The sequence below is a fragment of the Mus pahari genome, chromosome 7, assembly GCF_900095145.1.
Source record: "Mus pahari chromosome 7, PAHARI_EIJ_v1.1, whole genome shotgun sequence".
NCBI classification, from domain to species: domain Eukaryota; kingdom Metazoa; phylum Chordata; class Mammalia; order Rodentia; family Muridae; genus Mus; species Mus pahari.
In genome coordinates, this window is record NC_034596.1 from 67,552,767 (window position 1) to 67,576,614 (window position 23,848).

The 23,848-nt window shown below is 43.1% G+C and overlaps 2 protein-coding genes across 4 annotated transcripts in view; one reads left to right on the forward strand and one right to left on the reverse strand.

Moving 5' to 3' along the window:
• Positions 1-1,736: 1,736 nt before the first annotated feature.
• Positions 1,737-11,904, reverse strand: L3hypdh (trans-L-3-hydroxyproline dehydratase). Its single transcript, XM_021202424.1, has 5 exons — positions 11,187-11,904; positions 7,668-7,837; positions 5,480-5,602; positions 5,260-5,397; positions 1,737-2,271 (listed from the first exon to the last, which is right to left on the reverse strand). Exons 1-5 carry the CDS (start codon positions 11,692-11,694, stop codon positions 2,146-2,148), a joined length of 1,065 nt encoding a protein of 354 aa, XP_021058083.1. The 5' UTR covers positions 11,695-11,904; the 3' UTR covers positions 1,737-2,145.
• A 470-nt stretch (positions 11,905-12,374) lies between these two features.
• Positions 12,375-23,848, forward strand: part of Jkamp (JNK1/MAPK8 associated membrane protein) — a 19,181-nt gene continuing 7,707 nt past the window's right edge. Inside the window, exons 1-6 of one of the 3 annotated variants that reach the window (XM_029541051.1) lie at positions 12,375-12,678; positions 14,406-14,493; positions 15,603-15,694; positions 16,262-16,416; positions 20,163-20,369; positions 23,589-23,770. In XM_029541051.1, the coding sequence (XP_029396911.1) occupies positions 14,478-14,493; positions 15,603-15,694; positions 16,262-16,416; positions 20,163-20,369; positions 23,589-23,770 (652 nt within the window). In that variant the 5' untranslated portion in view covers positions 12,375-12,678; positions 14,406-14,477. The remainder of the gene's footprint in view (positions 12,679-14,405; positions 14,494-15,602; positions 15,695-16,261; positions 16,417-20,162; positions 20,370-23,588; positions 23,771-23,848) is intronic. The other 2 variants (XM_029541052.1, XM_021201747.2) reach the window with 2 other exon arrangements.

Genomic DNA, 23,848 nt, shown 5'->3' on the forward strand with positions numbered 1-23,848 from the left:
GAGTCGGGGCTAGATTTTGCGTTCTTCGTTGATGGTGGCTGTTCCATTAGAGGATGCTCGAAGGCATTTCGGTATTTCGTATCTACCCATTAGATGGCAGCAGCTGCAACAACTCAAATGTTTCCAGAAAGCTCCACATCTCCTTCAGGCAAAGGCAACACCAGATGACAATCATTTCAATGCAAAGATAGACAACCTATAGGTTGTTTAGTAAATATGATCTTCAACCTAGTTTTCAGAAACAGCAAATAAAAGCCCCTGTCCCATAAGACTTACAGTCTTAGGAAAACACAAATTCATTACAAGATGAGTGTTTTATTTTAATAGGAAATTCAATGGAGATAGTTGCTAGAGTAGTTGATAAAAACGTTTTATGCCAAACCACATCGGAGTATGGTTGGGGGGGGGAGGGAGCAGAGGAGGAGAAGGAAGAAGAGATAGAGTGAATGCAAATATGGTTGCAAGAGGTTAATGCTGAAGGTGACAGTGTCTGAATTCTAGGCTATACGCAAGTTGTGTGGGAGGTGGGATACAGGAAATGTGTATGGTTTTCACAGGACAGCATTTGTGTGCTGTACTGTGGAGATGGGATGTTATGGAGGTGTGGTAGTTTGAATATGCTTGGCCCAGGGATTGGCACTATTTGGAGTTGTGGCCTTGTTGGAGGAACTGAGTCACTATGGCTGTTGGCTTTAAGACCCTCATCCTAGCTGCCTGGAAGTTAGTTTTATCCTAGCGGCCTTCGGATGAAGATGTAGAACTCTCAGCTCTTCCTGCACCATGCCTGCCTGGATACTGCCATGTTCCATCTTGATGATAATGGACTGAACCTCTGAACCTGTAATGTAAGCCAAGACCAATTAAATGTTCTCTTTATAAGAGTTGCCTTGAGCATGGTGTCTCTTCACAGCAGGGCAATCTTAACTAAGACAGGAGGTGTAATGAAACTAGCAGCTGACCTTTACCAAACAAGGCCCACAGTCAGGGACATGGTTCAAACAAGCAAGAGGGATCTCACACCAACCTGGTTCTCTTCTTTCCTTGTCTGCACCAGTGTCTTCTCTGCCAGTTTCTCTATTCCCATTGGAGCCCAGACCTTACGCCTCGGAACATCCTCATCCCCCTTCAGAGACGCGTGAGATTCGTTTCACAAGGTTTATAGATTAATTTTTACCTCACAGCTGTATTTCAATAATGTAGCTTGAGGCTGTAGAATCAATTCTTAGAACCAGTTAATGAACCAAAGGAAAAACAATTAACCAAAAAACACAAGCAAACTACCACACCCAAAACAAATAGCACCATCTAAAGAGAACAAAAATCTGGTTACCAGCTGGTCTTTGCAGCATTACTTGGTGACTTTGTGGCACTTGGGTACCAGTTGGTGTAGATAATGAGGGCTTTGTAGCAAAATTAATATCCCAGCAGCAGCTATAACAATGTCTGTCAACGAAGTTGACTCCTGTGGGCTGGAGAGATGGCCCAGTGGTTAAAAGCATTGACTACTCTTCCAGAGGTCCTGAGTTCAATTCCCATTAACCACATGGTGGCTCACAACCTTCTGTAATGTAATCTGATGCCCTCTTCTGGTGTGTGTCTGAAAGCAGCTACAGTGAACTCATAAAAATAAAATAAATCTTAAAAAAAAAAAAAAGGAGTTGACTCCTTTTGATCCTTCCAAGAGTATTTATGCCAAGTGTTGAGAACATTATAATAACCCACTTCCATTAGCATGATACTTACAGATGTCTTTATTTTACTCAAACAGGAACATTAAAATAACAAACTCACAACATTTACTATTGTGTGGTCTATAGCTGAAGCTAGCATTCAAAAAAACTTACAAGTATTATCATTTCCATAGCATAGATTAAGTAACTGTGCTTTAATTTTGCCTTGTATACTAATGCTTAAAAAGTTTTTGGATTCTTGGCACTCTGTTTGCCCCATTAGTGACATTTATGCTCAAAAGGTTGACAAATAGGAAGTATAATACCTTACATTTAGACACAGTATACTGTTTTAGAAAGTATAAAAATTAGCCTGTAAGTGTAACTGGATACTGGTTTGCACATAATACAGAGAAAACATAATTTAAAGGTAATCACTTTCTAAGCAAAACCTTTAAAACTTATGAAAAAAAAGTCACTTGAGAAGAAAGCCATCCCTTAGTGGGTCACCGTCTTCTACTGTCAAGTTAGCTGTCCCCGTGTAATGGGCTTGTCCTGCAACTTCCACTATGACAGCCTTGAAATCTCCACACTTTGCTTCCTGAAAAAGAAGACAAAAGGATCATGCTTAGAAACTCCTCCAGTTGTCCAGTGTCTCCAAGGCTCATAACTAGAGAAATCTACATGTCAATCTTCAGGCACAGCAAGGTTTTGAAGTGAGTGACAAAGTCAGATGTGTGTTTTAGTTAACTTACCTGGAAAAGGGGTGAGTTAACTAAGAGGGAGCTTTAGGCTACACAGCAAGATTATGTCTCAAAAAAGAAAAAACCTTCTGATTCCTAACTGATACCTGGAGTCATAGGCAGTATTTAGTGGGCAGGAGAAAGAGAATACAAGATAATTCAGGGGTAGAATTGATAGCCTGACAATGAGGACAGACCTTAGTTTCTAGTTTGGAGGTGCCTTATTTATGCCACTAACACAGGTGAAGAAAAAGAGAGTATGGTGTTTTGAATGAGGATGGCACTGTGGGCTCCTGTGCTGGAGTACTTGGTCACTGGTTGGTGGAACTGTTTGGGAAGGATTAGGATGTGTGGCCTTGTTGGAGATGTGTTACTAGGGAAGGCAAACCTCAAAAGTCTACTTCATTCTCAGCTCTCTCCCTGCCTCCTGCTTTTGGACCAAGTTGTAAGTCCCAGTTACTGCACCAGAGCCACACCCGCTTGCTTGTTGCCACGATCCTGAACATGACGGTCATAGACTCTAGCCCTGACCTGCTAGTCCCAAATTAAATGCTTTCTTTTATAAGTTGCCTTGGTCATGGTGTCTTATTACAGCAAAAGAAAAAATAACTAAGAGAAAAATACATGTGTGAGAGAGAGAGAAAGAAAGAGAGTAGGGAGAGAAGGAAGGGAGGGGAGAGAGCTTTTAATAAGCAGAATTTAAGATACTTGGATACAGCTACTTAAAGATGAGTACAGCAAACCAAGGGTTAGACTGGACAGAGGTATAGGACAAACAGGTTAGGGGTGAAGTTTGAGACTTAGCTCAGCAGATGGTCAATAACCAAAGCCTAGGAAGTAGACAAACTTGTTCAGTGGCATCTAATTGGAGAAAGAAGACAAGAAGGAAGCTGAGGACCAAATCTGGGGTCACCTAATTGGGAGCACGGGGGATGAGCGTGAGAAGGCATGGCACCATCTGGGATCCAGGAAGGCACAGGGCTCTTTCCAGTGAAGGAGCGCAGCGCAGGGAGGAACTGGTAGGTGTAAAAGAAATCGCTGTCAATTTGAGCATGAAATGTTCCCCATGTGTTAATGTAAATATTTGAATACTTGGCTCACAGTTGGTAGTGCTCTTTGGGGAACCTTTAGGATTTGGAGAGGCAGTGAAGGAAATGGGTCATGGGGGGGGTGGGAGGGGGGTGGCCTTAAGGGTTTATAGCCTAGCCGGCACAGTGCTCTCTGGTAGATGGCTTCCTGCTACAAGGCCTTCCCAATGTACTGCTGTGTCTATTCTGCCATTATGGAAGATATTCCCTTGAACTATAAGCTCGAATAAAACCTTCCATTGGGTATTTGTTCACAGCAATTATAAAAGTAGCTAGTATAAAATCATACCTGTCGTCTTTGATTTTCTAATTTTTGAAATAAGAATAATTGAAAGTAAGAGTAAAATGTCAAAATATTAAATCAAGATACAGTTGTTCCACCATTTATCATTTTTGCAGTGCAGGTTGGACCCAGAGCCTTGTGTTTGCCGAGCAAGTGCACTACCCCTGTGGTGGTTTGAAAGAATATGTCACCGGGGGGCGGGCTCTGAGGTCTCATAAGACTCACACCACCCCCAGTGTGCTCTCTGCCTCCTAGGTGCCATCAGAGATATGAGTTCTTAGCTGTTCCTGCTGCCACACCTGCGATGATCTCCTGGACCCACGTAAGGTTTAAATGAAATAGCGTGCATAGAGTACTTAGCTTGGAAACTGCCCTACAAAAAGGCCCCCCGAAAGTACTGTAGGTTCCTATTTAAACTCACTCTCAGATTCTGAAGACAGTGTGTACTGTACTGTAGGTTACTACTTAAACTCACTCTCAGAGTCCGAAGACGGTGTGATTCACACATTACAAACAACATAGATGGCTTGTATGTTATAAAATCAATGTGCAAAATGTGGATTCTTAGGCTAAAGGTAACTCGCTGTTCAGAAAACAAAAAAGTTTAAAAACAGCTTCAGTAGGGTGGATTGCTCCCTAAGTTAAAGGACTCCTTACGAGTACGTTCATTCATGAAAGTCGCTTCTGTAACAGGTCTCATTTGCTACTGAGTAATTCATTGTTAGCACATTTGCAATTTGATTTAATTACAAAAAATTCCACTTTTTACAACCCACATCTTTTATATACTACTGTACCAAGTACAGTACATCCATACAACAAATCAAAACCCACAGAGGCTCTGAACTCCAATGTAGTACTTCTCAAATCTTTCAGTCCCAGGATTCCCTTCCACCTTAATATCTGAGGACCTCCAGAAGTTCTTCTTTATGCATGGTCTATCTTTCAGTACTTATTGGGAATTAAAGATCTTTTTTTTTTCATTTGAAAACAAACCAATTACACTCTTTTTGATGTGTGTATACACACTTTTTGTAAATAAAGATAACTGTATGCCAGAGAGTTATAAAGGAGAAAGCAGCATTGTTTTACATTCCTGCGAACCTTGCTCGTCTGACTCAGCAGAACCAGCTGGATTCTCACCTGCTTCTGCATTCAGTTACGCACTTGGGTGGGATATCCCTCATCGTGTAGCCTGTGGGGGACACAGTGTCTACTTCTGAGAGCGTGAGTGGAAAGCAAGTGATGTCTTAGTTTTTATCATGAACATATTTTTGATCCGTGAAAGCACAGTGGGTCAACCCAGAGGTGCAACACTACACTGTGAGAATTGATATCCCGGTTGAACACAAACTTTTACAGGCATGCTTTCCAATGCTGATCTGAGAGTACAGTGAAGAAATGTATCCAGCACCCAGCTCTTGCCTTTTCTGTCTGAAAAGACGTTCGCGGTTAAAGGAGTCAGGGACACTCACCCTCACGGCACAGCCTGTGAACACCGAGCCAGTTGCTTGGCTTTTGAAGGTTCTGGTCTGGTTCAGCTGCAGGAGCCCCTTATGATGCTGCAGAGCAATTCTGGCTGTCACTCCAGAGCCGGTGGGGCTTCTGTCAACCTGTTTCAGAATAGGTAATTACAGGAAGATGAGTGTTGTCTATTAGTCGCAGGTTTGAGCCTAACAGATACAGTCTTGATACCTGTTCATCGGCAAACACGCAGATGTTGGTCGTGGCTTCCTCACTATAAGCATCTTTTCCATCCGTCAAGATGGTTCCATACAAAAAACCAAGGTCTTCACTCTCAGGATGGTTGATTTTAAACTGTAAATAAAACAACCACATGTAAAAAGTTTTGATTCAAATTCATCTTGAGAAATAATGTCAGCAGCAGACTATCAGACATAATCTCAATGCATATCATTCTTTTGAAATTACCTTGTTGAATAAGTTTGTAAGTAACTGCTCGATATTATGTCATTCTCTTGATAAAGTTTTATTGGCAATTTTGATTCTCATGCTGAGCTCCTGCTGAGAAAGCTGCTCTGAATCTAGCCTCGACTAAATGCGTAGGCCTATGTTATACGCATGCGCAGCACATACATTCTGTGAAACTCTTGAGTTTAGGCTGGGGAATTCCCAGGCTGACTGCTGGAGCTAAGACCATCATGTGGAAGAGGAGAATGTGGGAAAATCCAGCAGCGTAAAACTTTTTAAAAAGAAAGTGAAAAGAATTCAGAGGCTCCTGGTAAGTAAGCAACAACTAGATGAAGAAGGAAGAACAACAAAATAAAAACCAACTAGTGGTTCCTTGAAAAGCAGTGACTGACTGCACACAGACACACAGCCCAGGACTGTTAGTGGGAAAGAATATCCAGGCCCAAAGAAACAGTGCTTCCAGACCTTGGGAGGTCCGGTAGTTGAGCTTTTTCTGGATTTCTGTGATAGCAATGTCTGAGGTCGATGTAATCAGCGTATCTGATAGTGATGTCTGAGGTCGATGTAATCAGCGAATCTGATAGTGATGTCTGAGACCACCATAGTCCTCGTACATTTACCACAAGTCACTTAAACAGACCTGGGTTCCTACAGTCCAGTTTGTCAAACCAAGTTAAAGAGACCTGAAAACTGTTTACCATTGCTTACAGTTTCATGTTGTCTTCCACTGTAGCACAGAGCATGGCGTGCTAGCTCCTGCCACTAGATCAAGGTCCTGGAATACTGGTGTTTGTCCTTCTTTTGGGTCTCCGGCATTAGCTCAGTGTCTGCCACGGGCAATACTTTCTTGTTAAATATATGTTAAAAAGAGTGAGGTTGAACTTAGAGAACATTAACTTTGGGCCTTGCTCTACAAAAGGTCATGCCCTAAATATGGCCAACCACTGACAAAGCAATTCCTCTGCCTAATCCTTTAATGATGGAACTTCAGTTCTCTCAAAGTTACAAGGACTCTGGATTTTCTCAGAGCCCACCCATTGCCATTATGACCTGCCTGAGCAGTTCAAGCTTTAACAGAAAGCTCAAAATTGCTCCTTTTATTAAGAAAACGATGGAAGAAAAAAAAATGAGGCTTTTTGTTTGTTTGTTTCATTAAAAAATGAAGTGGAATTCTTTTGTATTTTTAAACCATTAGCTGTCTATCTGATAGGACAGAAAACTGATGCAAATTAAGTGTTAGGATTTGCAATAAAATAATTCTGTATATTGGTAATGATAGCCCCAGAAAATGCTAATTTCAAACATCAATATCCTGTATATTTTCTTTTAAATATATTTAGTTTATATATGTTTTTGCGTACCTGTATATCTATGCGCAGATATGTCAGGTAGCCAAGAAGCCAGAAGAGGGCACCAGATGGTTATGAGCTGCCTTGTGGGTACTGTAAATGAACCTGGGTTCACTGCAAAAGCAGCCAGTGCTCTTAACCCTGTAGCCATCTCTCCAGCCTAATGCTATATATTTTCATGTTTCTACTTATGTCTTGTCAAACTGAAGCCTTGTGAAGTGAGCCCATACTAATGATCAAAACAAGCATGTTAAATACAATCATGCTATTTTTATGGCTAGTCAATCATGTAACAAAACATTCAAACTCTATAATGTTTTACCTATGAGTCCTCACTCAAAACACATTGGCAGAATTGTGCTAGGAGTGAAAATAGTCACTTATCACTTAAACTAACGTTATTTTAAAAAGCAGAAAACCCAAGGACACTATGAGTATTCTCAGTGTCAAAGCCGGAACTCACAAGGGTCATACCGGAGCCCTCTTAGTACGAATAAATATCTAAACGCATCTGAGCCTAATTTCTTTAGTGGGTGTGGTAATTTGTATTTGTCCAAGCCACAGAGGGAGCCATTTGTCACCAGGGTGGCACTGAGACTGACCTGTGCTTTCACCGCTTCTGTCAAGGTGCTCGCCGCATCCACAAGGTCCCTCGTCTTCGCAGAACACACATCGAGTCCTAATTTTTCTGCACTAACAAATGCATAAAATGCCCCACCATATGCAATGTCCACCAGTACCCTTCCATGGCCAGGAACATCCACTGTGAGGTCTGAAAGAGGCATTTGCAGGTACGGTTGTTAGGAGAAAAAAAAAATCACATTGCTTTAATTCCGTCTACTCTAAAGGAGAAACGTTCACAACAAAAAGGAATGAAGCAGATTTTCAGAGTGTCAGGTAAATGAGAGCTAAGTGCACTTTCCAGTTCCAGGTTGGGTAAGCTAGAATGTATCTGGAGGTTTCAGTTAGAAACATCTGATTAGATACACTATCTGTTAACTACTAGGAGGCTCTTTTGTAGGAAATTCAGAGTGACAAAGAGATGGGGAAACTCTGGGACATCCTCCTGTGAACACTACAAAGGAATACACAGTAATGAGGAAGGCCTTGAGGAGGACTTGAATGGTATTCACAAACTGGTTATCCCCAGTTATAATGCCAAACAATTTTTTTATGGATTTTTTAAAAATCTGGTTATAGTAGCACATGCCCACCCCACTAGCACTGGGCTTGCAGGTCTGCACAATGCCTGGCTGCTGCTGTTCTTTTTAAATCACTTATTTGGGGACATTAGAAATGAAGAGACTCAACCAGGAGTACATCCCATATACATTAGCTATGCTAGCTCCTTAATTACCTCAGCACCAAGAGGCAGGTACTACTATTTAAGGTACCTTTAAGATACTCCTGTTCTTCTGAGATAACTACCAAGTAAATGGCAGAGCTTGGAGGGAGTCAAACTCAAAGGCAGCTGAGGTGATGTCTCAGCCTGCTCTCCTGAAATACGTAACCTGTATTTAGATCTCCATCCAAACCCAAAGTCTTTCCTTTTGTCACCGGCATTTTAAATTGATTCCCTTCAGGTAACCCTTAGGGCATTCCTACCAGAAGAGTGTATACCATGTGGAAGATGGAAGAGTTACAGAACAGATAAATAAAACAGCCTTTCTTTGTAAGTTCAGCTAGACAAAAGGATAAAATTTCAAATCTATCACGTGGTATGGATGAGGTTAGATACATGAATTTTCCAGAACACTGAAATGTAAATATATCTTTGTGAATTGCAAAACTGTTAAGAATGAGAGGAAGGAAATCTTCCAGACTTGGGTTTGGATCCCGATTCTGCTTCTTAGTACATCTTTGCTGCCCTCTCACAGAAAATGCAATTGCTATGTCCCTTTCAAGTGTTGCTTTGAGAATTCCATGCAGTAACACATAGAAAGTATCATGTACAGGTTAGTAGGTGTGATGAATGGTAATATGAAAGCCAAAGTTAACTTCCGACCAGAATGGCATTCTCAAGAGGACCAGAGGGCCACAATTGCCAGTCTGTACAACCTCTAAATTTCACTGATGTGGCTACTCATTTGGTCACTATCATTTACAGTCTACTGTACTAACACCCCCCCCCCCCGGGTACAGTGAGCAATATAAAGGAAATTTAGTGTGTGTGTGTGTGTGTGTGTGTGTGTGTGTGTGTGTGTGTATGTGTTACATTGAACTCTGAAGCTCTCCCAGGTGAGCACTGGTGACACCTTCATTTCACCGATGGTGACTTTCTCACACAAGGCCACTGAGATGGGAAGGGGCAGATCAAGGCTCTTCAGTACCATCCCCTGGCTTTTATTTGCTTCCAAGAAGCGGATGTAGGATTTCCTTTTCCTCATGCCTCAGCGGGACCATTCAAGTCCACTAACTTTGGTGCTGTCACACAGGAATGCAGTGGGGAAGTACAGCATCTAAAGGTCTGGCTACCCCTCTCCATTAGGAACCTGAGACTAATATACAGCTGCTGCTGCCAGTTGTAGAGTCTCACGAAGTGGACTCCCTTTAAGCTACTGCTTAGGGAGAAACTAGGTAGCCAGCTAGTTAACTGACTGGTCTTGAAAAAAAAAATAATAACAATAATTCTAACCCTGATTATCATTATTAAACCAAAAAAAAAAATCATTTCTCCCAAGTGCCAGTCTGGATGTGACACCCATACTCTCATAGGGCATCAAATTCCTCCAAGGCACTCCTCATCACAGGTGCTCCCTCTGCCGAGGCCGCCCTAAGCCTGTTCGGCTACAGTGTCATTTATGCCCAGGCTGATCCAGAGTCTAATTATTCAGGGAGGATCAGGGTCAGATTTTCTAAGAATGCTTTGCACAGCTTGAAGTCTTGGGAGAAAAGCAGTGATAACCTTATTCCTGGGTTGGCTAAATTAGCTCCCAGTTCACTTCCAGGCAAACATTAAACATCGCCATGGACAGAACTCAAGCCGGCAGGAGTGTCTGACCTGCCAGTGTGACAAGTTCCACGCTGGAGAGCTAAGAAACCCAGAGACAAAAAAAGCGAACGATTAAAAAAAAATGTTTTAAGTAAGTGTACATTTTATGGAGGGCACATTCATAGCTATCCTGGGCAAATGGGCCCTGCAAGTTGCATGCTGGGTACTCTTGCTGCAGGGACACCCGGGATGAGAGAGAAAACAGCTGCCAGTTGATTCCTAAGAGGGATGCTCCTCTTTGTAAATGTTCCAATTATGCAGATTGCCTGCTTAGTTAGACAGCAAAGAATCTATACCATAGAACCCAGAAACCCTCTTCAGGGTTCTGTAGCTCCAGGAAACAATCCTACATATCTTGAAGTCTCTGTTTCTTGACGAATAATTTTTTTTTAAAGAAATTTAAAAAATTCTACCAGCACTCAAGAAGTGGGCCGGCCTAGTCAACATAGAAATTCCAAGGTTCCATTCCAGCCAGGGCTACACAGTGACACCCTGTCTCAAAACAATAAAACAATGAACACCCATTAATTTAAAAAAATAAAATTGTAACAATGTTTCATACCCTCATCACTAACCACAAAAACCTCTGCGGTAAAATGAAGGTACAGACTCAGTCAAGTAGTCTGTGAACTTTGCCTAAGGTTGGATGGCTTTGAGGGGTTGTGAACTTGTGTGTCCAGCCAAAGACTTTTTTCTCAACAAGGACAGCAATAGCTTTGCTTACAAATTTAGTTCCTTTCAGAGTCATTTAGTTCTTACCAAGCATATTCTAAGCTATGCTCGAACTCTGGCACACACACCGTCCTTTGTTCCTTAACTTCAGTCTACTGTGAAGCGTCTACGAATCCCGACAAGCAAGGAGTCAGGATCTTAAAGGAAGCACAGAATTCATCCCGTTCCACTCTAAGCGCCCCCAGGCCTTTCGGGCATAGATCCGCTCAGCAGGATAGCGGAATTGCATCCACCAAACCTGTAAGGCAAAGGCACTGAAGCGTGTTTGCAGTAATTTGGAATGACCTTTTTATTCATCGCAAGGGCAGGCAAGGTGGGTTAGTTGCTCAGGTATATTCAGCCACAAAGTTAGATTCGCGGATTGTCTCAACTGGGTCTAGTGAGTCTCACCCTTTACCTGAGGCCAGGACAAAGGCTGGGACACTGTGGAAGCGCACAGGGCCGCAACTGCGGCCACCTTCACATTCCACGAAGGCAGTCACCAGACCACACGGGCAGTGGATGTTGACCTGGGCCTCCCGGGCGCTTTCTGGGGGAGCGGGCACCAGTCCGAAGTCGAGGGCGAAGCGGCCCAGCGCCAGCACCGCGTGACCGCACATGGAGCTGTAGCCTTCGTTGTGCAGGAACAGGACGCCTAGGTGCGCGTCGGGCAGCTCACTGGGCACCAGGATGGCCCCGTACATGTCCCGGTGGCCGCGGGGCTCGAACACGAGCCGCCGGCGGATGTAGTCGAGGTGTTGACGCATGTAGCGACGCTTGGCCAGCAACGTGGGCCCTGCCACCTCCGGACACCCGGAGTGCACGATGCGCAGAGGCTCGCCGCCTGTGTGCATGTCCACCACTGACAGTGCGGGCGTCCTCGGGTCGTGCGGGGGCAGCCGGGTCACTGCCAGCGCCGCCTCCATTGTCTGCGTCCAGGGACTGCACGGTGGTGCTCTCTCCAAGCTAGGGAGAAAGCGCCAAACCCAACGGGAGGACGCGCAGAACCGGTGGCAATCTCAGGGCCAAGCGGGCGAGCAGAGACCACCCAGAGACCAGCGCCTAGAATCTTAGACTGGGCGCGCCCGAGTTAGCTGGATTCTGAGTTAGGCTCACAGCAGGGGCGAGCCTCGGCGACGGCGAGAACACAGGGAGCGTGGGCAGGGCTTGGAAATAGACCCTCCCCAAATGGGGGCGTGGCTCCAGTGGTTTGAACTCACGAAGGGGGAGGGGCTTCGGAACTTGCTTAAGCTGTGGGGCGGGGCTCGGAGGCTTGACCGCTCGGCGGGGGAGGGGCGTCGGAGACTAGACACGCGGCAAGGGCTGGGCCTAGAAAAGTAGCCCATAAAATGGGGGCGGGGCTCCAGAGACTACTCTGCGGAGGCGGAGCCTAGAAAAGTAGCCCGTAGGATGGGGGCGGTCCTCGGAGACGTCAATGCTGGGTAGGGGCGAGGCCTCGGAGACTTGAATGCACGGGGTGGGCGGGGCTACGAGCTTCGTCTAGGAGACGGGGGCGGGACCTCAGGGCCCAGGCAAAGAAATCTTGGCGGCGGTGGAGAGCAGTTCAAGTTGGAGGCTGGGCCGGGACGAGACCTGAGTCTGGACCCGGAAAAGGTGGAGCCTCTGAGCTCAAACCCGGAAGCGAGGGAAAGGCTTCCAAGCCTAGATTAGGAAACTAGGTTTCTGGGAATCCGAGACCTGGAAGTCCGCCGCGTGCATCCCGACACCCCTAGCGGGGGATGCGGTGGTGGAGCGGGACTCGGAGCCGAATGTAGCAGGGGCGGGGTTCCAGCGCGCTTGCCAGGCTAGCGGGAGGCGGAGCAGCCGGGACGCTGTGGCCTGGATGTTCGGGCGCTGCGTTCGGACCCGCTGATCCCCGGCTTCTCTGGGGAACCTAGTGTGGCCAATGGGTAAGTAGTCGATTAGGCTGCGGGCGTGTCTCTATCTTTTTTTCCTACTGCTTTTCCTCGCATTGTCTTGGGCTCGCCTCCGGCCCGCAGGTCTCCTTGCGGCGAGCAGCCTGGCCCTTGGCTGCGCTGAGCCCAGGCTCTGACTTCTCCCGGGGTTGGGATGGTCTACTCCAGGATGGCTGGAGAAGAGCGCGTGTGCAGAATTAAAGGCTGAGGCTTTTTTTTTTTTTTTTTAATTGTGGTTGTGCCCTTCCCGTGTTCCTTCCTTCAGTACCTTTGTCCTTGTCCAGGAAAGCATTCCTGGTGGTTGACTTCAGAATTAGAAGCAGAGTTAGAGCAGGACAAAGAAGCAGAAGCTAATTGCTCCAAGACTTGCTTTTTCAACCTCAAATGTAGTATTTGTTTTTCAAGACAGGGTTTGTCTTTGTAGCCGTAGTCGACCTGGAACTCGCTCTGTAGACCAGGCTAACCTTGAATGCAGAGATCCACCTGCCTCTGCATCCATAGTGCTGGGATGAAAGGCATGCACTATTTATTACACTGGGCATCAAATGTAAATATATTGAGTCCTTCACAAAGGGTCTAGACTGTTGAGAAAAAACCAAGGACAACATTTTAGCTATAGCTCACCAAAGGCTATAAAAGGTTGTACAGATTCTTCTTGTTAGGTAAATGAGCTTTGGTTTGTTGGCCTTGGTTTTGAGATCTTTTAGACGCAAAAGACCATCGAGAAGGGACTTACAGTGCCATAATTTCCTTCTCAGAAAACCTGAAACAATTCATTTCATGTGTTTAGTTCAGTTGCGTTATAAAAAAAAAAAAAGGTGTTAAGGGGCAGGCTGGAGAGATGGCTCAGTGATTAAGAGCACTTGCTGCTTTTAGTGGGGTTTGATCCCCAGATTCTACACAGTGGCTCAGGACCCTCAGTAACTGCAGTTCCAGTGGATCCTATATCCCTTTCTGACCTTCTTCCTTTGGCCTCTGCCGGCACTTGGCTGGTACATGGTGCACAGACATAAATGCAGGCAAAACACAAATACACATGAAAACACAGTACTATAATAATAAAAGTTTGTTTTTAAGACTATAAAATAAAGAAGAATTTTTTTTTAATAAACGATGTCTGATACTTGGTAAAGTGAAAATATCAAACATGAGACATTTCAGACTTTTTTCTGTTTTCCCTTGGCAATGTAAGTACAAAAAAAAATCTGGTCTCCAGGAACTTGAAAGGAGAAAGGGCCTTGTAACCAGTCTCCACATGAAAAATTTGAGGAAACTATTGTTCAGCAATAATAAACCATGTAAATTCACACATAGGCCAGCATTGTTTTGGATTCATTTCATAGCGTATGGCAGATTCTTACAGAAGACAGCCTCACTGCCATCATCCTCTGAGTACCTTCCTGGCCTCTGAGCAGCGTTTGCCATATAGTGTAGAGAATCAGGTGTCACTGATGCAGAAGGGTAATTTCTCTTGGATGAGGTCTTAGATAATTTGGAGATCCTCAGGGTTTTGTCTTAAAAAGAGCTGTTTTTAATTTTCCTCATACCTTTAAGAAATTGATTGTTCTCAAGTAATTGGTCAGAAGCTCAGTGGCAGCACTGATGGAATTTACCCTTGTTCTCAACAAAAATAACAAAAGCTAGGCTAATGAATGCTTTTATACGGAGGTGAAGGGATTTGTTTTAAAGACCTACTTTCTGCTCTGAAATTCTCTTTTCAGAATGTGGACAGTTCAGCGTTTCTGTTATGAACAAAGAATGAGTCGGTGTGCCCAGTGTCTCTATTTGGCCAAATGAAGAATAGTGACTGTAGGTGGTCTTGGCTACTTTGTGGGCTCTTTTCTTACCTTTATTCCCCAGTTTCACCCCCTTATCAATAGATAGGAGAGAAAGATGCACAGAGGGGGAGAGAGAGAGATTATAAAGATCTCTGAATCTATTTTTTTTCTTGCTTCTTCTTTGCTTGTAGCTGGCCTTTGCTACTTTGCAGATTCTTTTTCCCAACATTTATTCTCTGCCCCTCCTTTCTCCCAGTTTCATCCCCTGTCACCAGATAGGCAAGAAGAAAGGATGGGAGAGGGCTCCTTGAATTTCTTCTTGTTTCTTCTTTGAACATAGCCACCAACTGTAACCAAACCCCCTGAATGACCAACCACCCCTACCCTGCCTCTCAGAGCCCTACTATTAGTCTCTGAAGAGTTTCCAGAATTCTAAACATCACCCAACTGCAGGAACTTTCTGTTAGAGCCTGAGGCAAATTACAGTCAGCTGCCGTGAAGCAGCCTCACATCCGAATGCCTGAGACTAAAGCGAAAACATAATATTTTGATGTTTTTTTTTTTTTTAAAGAAACCAAAATTTCAGAATTCTCACTACAAGTGGCCTTCTATCCGTGATTTCTTTCAATTTATTTTTTAAATTGTGTGCTTGTGTATGGTGTATGATAGGCGCGGGCTGGGGGCGTGCTCGCTACAGCCCACACATGGAGGTCAGGAGACAGCTCTCTGGAGTCCTCATTACCATTGGCTCTAGAAGTCAGACTCCTGAGTTAGTCAGGCATGCTCAGCAAGCGCTTTTACCAGAGCCACTTCTCTCGCCCCTATCAGGGATTTAAAAAAAAAAAAAAGTTCTTATGACCTTATAACCAATGAAACTCTAAACTCTAATTGTAGGGACTGGCTTCCTAGAGCCATTGGGAAGATTCAGGGCTAGGTGTCTGGGGCTAGAACCTGCTGTGCTGGTTGGAATAGGAGACAACTTTCTGTGCTGTCGAAGTGTGACCGTGCATCGAGACTTGTCTGTTATGTATTTTTAAAGTGAGGTTGAGATATTTGTTGTCAGTTACTTCAGCTGTTCTCAGGCTACTCTCGTTTATAATCACAAAAGATGTTACTATACTGGCATTTGTTTTTAAAAAGCTGTCGATATTCAACCAGCATGCCTTGGACTCTACTGTGGGAAGACCCTATTATTTAAAAATGGCTCAAGTGAAATCTATGGAGAATGTGGGGTAAGTCCTATGTTTAATATTATTTCATTTTAAGATTTGTTTGCTTTGGAAACATTGTGCACATAGATTTTTTTTTATTAAATATATTCATGAATGTATAAGAATATGGTATTAATAAAAGCCTTGTTTATGTTGGCATGGTGATAACTATATTAAACCTTTCTTGACAGTCACAGGTATTAAAGGATACTTTATAATGTCTAAGTACTGCTTAATAATTTAGCAGAGTGTTTTGCATAGTGAATTGACATGTCAACTCCAGAATACTTCTGCAGTAGTTTTTGTATGATGTTACTAACAAGGTTTTTCACTGAATATTAGTTAGCTATTTTAGCAACTAAATGAAAAGAATCTTCATTAGCATTTTATAGACAGCACAGGTGGTATGGATTTCTTGAAGTGGCTTCTCTTTGAGATTTCTTCTTACTCTGCTTACAGGTTTGGTTTTCTTTGTTAATTTTCAAAAGCTACACATACACACTAAGATGTTTAAAATACAATGGAATCCCTTATAGAATGATCCTAAAACACTACTTGTGTATAAAACAGTATTTATTCCTGTTGTAGGTATGCCCAAGAGGACAGAGGACCAATGCACAGAAGTACTGCCAGCCTTGCACAGAGTCCCCAGAGCTTTACGACTGGCTCTATCTGGGCTTTATGGCTATGCTTCCTCTTGTTCTGCATTGGTTCTTCATTGAATGGTACTCGGGCAAAAAGAGGTGAGCATGTGTGATTGTATCTGCATAGACTAATGCTGGGGTAAGGACCACTTATTGTCATGTCAAGTCACAGTCTTCTGCTGACCTACACTCTCAGCCTGTTTCAAAGGGGACAACTTCTTTTTCTTTCTGTTTCTTCCCTGTAATAAAGCAGTAGTAGGGCACATCTTGGTGTTAGTGATGTGCTCCTTAATGTTTCTCTCAGTGCTCTTGAAAGAACATTATTTCTCAATGATAATATGGAGTTTCTGCAAAAGTTGGATATAATCACAGGCTATTACTGTTTTAGAACAAATACTTTGTAACTTTTTAATGCTAATGATCTAGTATGATTATGAGAGCTGCACTGTTGGTGCATTTATTGAGCAGTGTATGTTGCAGGAAATATTAAAAAAATGTCACCATCCCGAGCTATTGCCTGCTACTCTCCAGCCCGGTGATCCTGCTGCCTCCATGGATAGCCCCATGCAGCGACCAATCATGGTTCTTTTTTTTTTTTAAAGATTTATTTATTTATTATATGTAAGTACACTGTAGCTGTCTTCAGACACTCCAGAAGAGGGAGTCAGATCTTGTTAAGGATGGTTGTAAGCCACCATGTGGTTGCTGGGATTTGAACTCTGCACCTTTGGAAGAGCAGTCGGGTGCTCTTGCCCACTGAGCCATCTCACCAGCCCCCAATCATGGTTCTTGCTGTGGATTCCGCTCACATTCCCACCCACTGTAGTCAGCAGTCCCAAATCCCAGTAACCTGGTAAAATCAAAACTTTAGAGGCTTGTAATTCATATGTCAGATTTATATCAGTAAATTCTTAACCCACAAAATGCCCACACAGTGAACTCAGAGCCAATTAATATTGATATAAATTGCCCACCTAGATAAGACAAATTGTCTTGTAATTATCCATCCCTTATAAGATATTCATAGCTACCTGTGGCTATTTAAAGCCACACGGAATCTGGATCGTTGTTCTCTTTCTCCATCTTCCTTCCTTCTCTCTGCCCGCTCCCCCTCTAAAAATCTCCACCTGCCTTCTTTTTCCACTGCCAAATCACAGGCTTCTTGTATTAATATTTAAATTAATTGGGGGAAAATTCTGGTACAGTGTATTTTATGTTGGAAGATAAAAGGAAGAGATAGAAGAAGTAGAGAAGATAGACAGGTACCTGATGATAATATAAACCCATCTAAGAGATGTAGTGAAATACTCTTGTCAGAAAAACACTTAGGAATCAGAGAGAATCAAGAGAAAAAGTATGCCTAATGGGATCCAAAAGACTTAAACTAGAAGAAAGACTGACTGTTGATGTGGAGGGTCATGCAAGCTGAAGTGGTCAAGGGTGGGTTGTAAATGAAGCAAAGGTAATACTGAAGGTGGACGGAGGCCAGAATGTGGAGGCTCTTGACGAACATGTACCTGGTCCTCCAAGGGAGCGGGAAGGCAGTCTTCTTTAACTGTCTGAGTCTTAGCAGTTTTAATTCCTCACTTACGTGAGTTTTTCCTGCTTTGGAGGTTTTACCTTCTCCAAACACTTTTTGCTGCCTGACGTTACAGAGGCAGAAATGAGCATGGTGTGACTGAAAAATGAGCACTGAGGGGAGACTGACAGAGGAGGAAGGCTGGGTCCAGAGCTCAGGGCTGAGGAGTCTCATAGGATTCATAGAGCTGGGGCATTGTCAGCTGTCTGGGACCTGAGGAGCTGGAAGAGTGGGGCAGCCTGCAGCCTGACTTCAGCTTCATTGCACTTTTATACACGAATGTAACAAAGGAAGCAATAATCCAAGGAAGAGCATTTGAGTTCAGAAAAACATGTAAATAAACCGCAGTAAGCACATACTAAATATTAACACAGCAGCCCTTTCCAGAACTTCCTCAGGACAGACAGCTTAAACATATATACTGTAGATTATATCTGAGAAAGCATGAAAGCAAGGCAGAAGGCTGTATTCAGATTCAGGGTCCACTGACCAGATCGGGTTCTACAGCCATGGTCTGACATCTGACAAGACGAAACATGTCTTATACATTAAATACAGATGTTGGTCATGGGATGCATGAAGTCACATCCAGGAACAACCCAAGGAACAAAATGCTCCTGAGATGAGAGGCCCCTCTGCTTTTATCCCTGGAGCCTTGTCCACAGGTCCCCAAGGCATTATTCACCATGGGTCACTCTTCGGACTGCGCTCTGACAGGACGTAGTTCCAGAGCTGACAGTAAAGAGCGCAGGGTTGTCAACATAGATGAAACACGTCTTGAGGTAGAGGGTAGAGCCTGTCCATATATGTGGAGGTGCAGAGGAACTGGAAGCAGTTTAGCGTGGCCATGACGGGGTATAAGAGAACGGTGGGAAGGAGGGTTTTTCCTGAAGAGACCCCGAGGTCAGTTGACATGACACAGATCTGAGGAATGTATCATTAAATGCTCCTGTCCTGTGCGGGCATCACTGAACATACTTACACAACAGCCACATGTAGAACACAAGCCTGTGGGCCACTGTCATGTACGTGGACTTCATAGACTGACACACCATGTACCATATGACCACAGTTTTATACGTGGAATTTTGGAATCCACTTTTATTTTCAAAGACCACATGGTTGACTCTAGATGGATTGAAATATGATGAGAAGATTCTGTCGTTATGAGGTGGGTTTGGCTTTTACTCTAGAAGTATGAATTATAACAAGCCCATGTTGCTCAGATCATGCAGCATGTGCTCATTCACACTGTGTACACAGCGTTATCTCTGAGGTACTCCAACACTGCTCAGTAGGAGTGCTCAGTGACCCTAAGGCTGTAACTGGAATCTGGAAAATACTCGAGTGAGGCAATCCTAAGGATTCTACTTTTTCAAAAAGTGACCGAGGGGTTGGAGGGATGGCTCAGTGGTTAAAGACACTAATTACTCTTGCAAAAGATGGAGGTTTAGTATCTAATATCCACATGGTGGCTTACAACTTTGTCTGTAGCTCCTGTCCCAGAGCCCCAACTCCCTCATCCATAGCTCCAGTTACAGTGGATCTCACACCCTCTCCTGACTACCACAGGCCCCAGGAATCATGAGTATACTTAATACACATAGGTTTTTAATTAAATTAATTAACTAGTTAATTAAGTAACCAGGTACCTAATTATATAATTAACTAGCTAGTTAACTAGGTAAATAATAATTAGGCTGTTGATTAATTAATTAGTTAATGTTTTGAGACAGGATCTCACTCTGTAGTCTAGGCCTATGTGTATCTCACTATGTAGCCCAAGCTGGTCCCAATTTTGTGGTAATCCTTCTGCCCAAACCTCCCCAGTGCTGAGATTACAGTATGAGCCATGACACCCTGTTATTCTGGAAATATTCTGCTTGCATCTGTGGAAAGTGTGAAATGGCTCATCAGGATATAGATCCAGTGTACTCTTTCTCCATGCCCTCGATGAACAGACTAATCTTTTAGAATGGCAGACCTTCAGACTATAGCAACAGGGTTGTCTGAGGTGCTGATGTGATTAGCTTGTGTGCACTTTGAAGAATGTAGGTTCAGGATTGTCACCGAAACATTTAGGGCCGTGTCTTTAAACACACACCTGCTTTAATCCCAGCACTTGGGAGGCAGAGGCAGGCGGATTTCTGAGTTCAAGGCCAGCCTGGTCTACAGAGTGAGTTCCAGGACAGCCAGGGCTACACAGAAAAACCCTGTCTTGAGCCACACACCTGACTGAAGCACTGACGCGGTCCTGTTTCCTCAGCTCCAGTGCTCTTTTCCAGCACATCACCGCGCTGTTTGAATGCACCATGGCAGCTATCACCACCTTACTCGTGAGCGATCCCGTGGGCGTCCTTTACATCCGTTCATGCCGTGTTCTGATGCTTTCTGATTGGTACACGATGCTTTACAACCCAAGTCCAGATTACGTCACCACGGTGCACTGCACTCACGAAGCAGTCTACCCACTGTAAGTATTTACTTAGACCTGAGACTGCTGAGAAAGAAATGTTGTAAATTTCACTGATTTAAAGATTGATCATTGTGAACTTGTAGGTGAGATAGTAGAAATTATTTTCTTCTCTGGCTGCATACATAGTATAATAAGAGGAAACATTATGTCTTAATTAAGGTTTTACTACTGTGAACAGACACCATGACCAAGGCAACTCTTATTAAAAGGACAGCATTTAATTGGGGCTGGCTTACAGGTTCAGAGGTTCAGTCCAGATTTCATCAAGGTGGGAGCATGGCAGCATCCAGGCAGGCATGAGAGTTCTACATCTTCATCTGAAGGCTGCTAGGAGAAGACTGGCATCCAAGCAGCTAGGATGAGGGTATTAAAACCCATGCCCACAGAGACACACCCACTTTACCAAGACTACACCTCCTAATAGTGCCACTCCCTGGGCCAAGCATATACAAACCTTCACAATCAGTTTTATTTTTAAGAAATGATCTCACTATATGTGCTAGGCTGTCTTTAATCTCATCCTGTCTCAGCCTCCAGAGTACTGGGATTCCAGGTAAATACTGCTTTGCTCACAGTCATTGTGTGTGTGCATATGTGTGTGTGTGTGTGTGTTGTGTGAGTATGTGTATGCATGTATGTAAGTATATATATGTATGTGTGTATTGTGCAGTGTGCATGTTTGTGTGTATGATGTGAGCATGTGTATATTGTGTGTGTGTGTGTTGTATGTATTGTGTTGGGGAATAAACCCATCACCTCAGGCATGTTAGGGCTCTACTACTGAATGTATTGTTAGGTGTAGAAAGGAAAGTAATTTTTGCCATAGAAAACAATATATGCACTTACATGTACACATATATACTTAGGAATATGTTTTCTATGTTTCATAGAGGTTTTTAAAAAGAGGTTAAAAGGAAAACTTTTGGGAATATGTAATAGATACGGTATTTGACATAAAGGAAAAAAAATGTGGGCTCAGGAACAAAAACTGCCTGTGTTTGACTTTTGGGTCTGTCAGTTACACTAACTTGTACAACTTCAGTTTTCACTGGCAAATGGGAGCAATGCCTTATAGGGTGCCGTGAGGGTCAAATGGCTTCATTTAATGTATTAGATGGTGTGTGTCCTGCATATATGGGTGTTCAATAGTAGAAGCTGCCATTGTAGTTTGAGTATTTGGGTCAGGGTTTGGTTTGGTTTGGTTTTTTGTTTGTTTGTTTGTTTTGTTTTTTTGTTTTTGTTTTTGCAGCACTGTTTTGTTTATGTGAGTGTGTGTGCGTGCCACGGCACTGTGTGGTGGTCAGAGAACAGCTTGCAGGCTTAGTTCTTACCCTCCATCACGTGGGTCCTAAGAGTTGAACACATTACCTGCTGAGCCATCTTGCCAGCCCAATAAGCTGTTTTCAAAAAGCAAATTCATAAGATTCTGTACACCATACCATACTGTTCCATTTTTAGAGTTTCTTTAAATTGTTGGCAATTTGGTATGTTTTTCTCGCTAAAGGCAGAATAGAAAAATAATTATTTTGTTCTTGTTACTGGAGCAAGTTTCCAATATATATGTGTGCTCAATGAAATTAGTTTTTTATCAAGTTTTTTTTCTAAAGACTTTTCTTCTTTCTTTTATATGTATGGATGTTTGCAAGTATGTAAGTAAGTATGTGTACCACATGTGAGCTTGTTGCCCATGGAGACCTGAGAGGGGTATCAGACCCCCTGAAACTAAAGTTAGAGGAGGTTGTATTGTTGATGGGAACCAAACCCAAGTCGTCTGCAAGAGCAGCCAGTGCTCTTCACTGCTGAGCCATCTCCCCAGCCCCGTGACCAAGTTCTTAACAGACATGTGAGCATATAGAAAGTGACTCTCACATTTCCAGATATAAAATATGAAAATCATCTCTTTTGCCAAGCTTTTTGACCTTCAGATTACTTTTACACGCATCTAAATAACTGTACTTCATACAAACTAGTAATGTCCTCTGTTGGTTTATTGCATCATGGAACTGTAACTGAGCTTCAAGGATTTTTTTCCACATACCGTACTAAAGACTGGTAGGACTTTAATAGGCAGCATGTGAATGAGGCATCTCAATGACAAGATGTGTCAGTTAAAAGAAAAAATGGCACAAGTTCAGTAGAAACAAAGACAACATAAGTACTTTCAGTAATTTAGGTAAGTAGTTTGAACTATAGATTTAGTTTGAGTTTTACTTTAAAAAATTACTACTGGGGCTGCAGGGATGGCTAGCAGTTAAGGTAGTATATAATGTTTTACAGAGGACCCAAATTCAGCTCCAACACCCATATCAGGCAGCTTACAGATACCTGTATTCTTACTTACAAGGGATCTGGAGCCCCTTTCTAGCCTCTGATGGTACCCACATGTAGAGCATACATTCACACAGATGTAAACACACATAGGTAATATGATGTGGGTACACATGTGTTGTGGTGCATGTGCTAATACTTTAACTGATTTAGTATTTAACAAAAACAACAGTTTGAATTACCTAGAGAAGATTCTGGAATGTGTAATTTAACTCTGTCAGCACAGAACAAGCCTTGAAGTCTCTTACAATCATCTGTCATTCAGTTACCTTTTTAGCTGATGTAGCTGGCTATGTTTGGATTCTTCCCCATATTCTATTGCCATTTGTTTATGTCTATCCTGAATTAATAAACTTCTATAATTCCAGTTAGTTTATTTATCATCAATAGAAATTTAAAGGACAGCAAAGTTTAAAATAGGAGTCTCTGTTACTGGGCACAGAAAAAGGGTTCCAGACATCCATTTGCCATTTTCCTTCTAACTTGATATTTTGGCAATAAATACCATCAATGTGACTAGCAATAAATGCACCTGATTTAATCTTAAATAAAATAAGCATGCATTTTATTTAACCTGAGTTTCAGGTGGTTGTGAGCTGCCTTGTGGGTGCTGAGAACCACACCCAAGTCCTCCACAGAAGCAGCAAATGCTCTGAGCTGCCGTGATTTTTGAAGATGTTTGAGACATTTTCAAATACATCAAACCTCATAAACAGATAACAAACAAGCAAACAAGACAGTGTGTGTTTGCTTGTTTCCCTTCACCAGGCTGAATATCTTAGTCGGTAGGCAAAACAGAGCTTTAAATCCCCTTTAAGGCCTTTGATTTAAGACCATCAAGGATAAAGGTTCTGCACATATCAGTGCCACAAATTCCTCGTTTTACAGGTACACCATCGTGTTTGTTTATTACGCGTTCTGCTTGGTGTTAATGATGCTTCTGCGGCCTCTCCTGGTGAAGAAGATTGCATGCGGACTGGGGAAGTCCGACCGCTTCAAAAGTATTTACGCAGCTCTTTACTTCTTCCCCATCCTGACGGTGCTGCAGGCGGTCGGTGGGGGCCTCTTATGTAAGTTTCATGACGAAAAGTCACTGTTTTCCTCCCAACTAAATTTTACTTTTTCTTTAAAGTCATCCTTTAATCTTT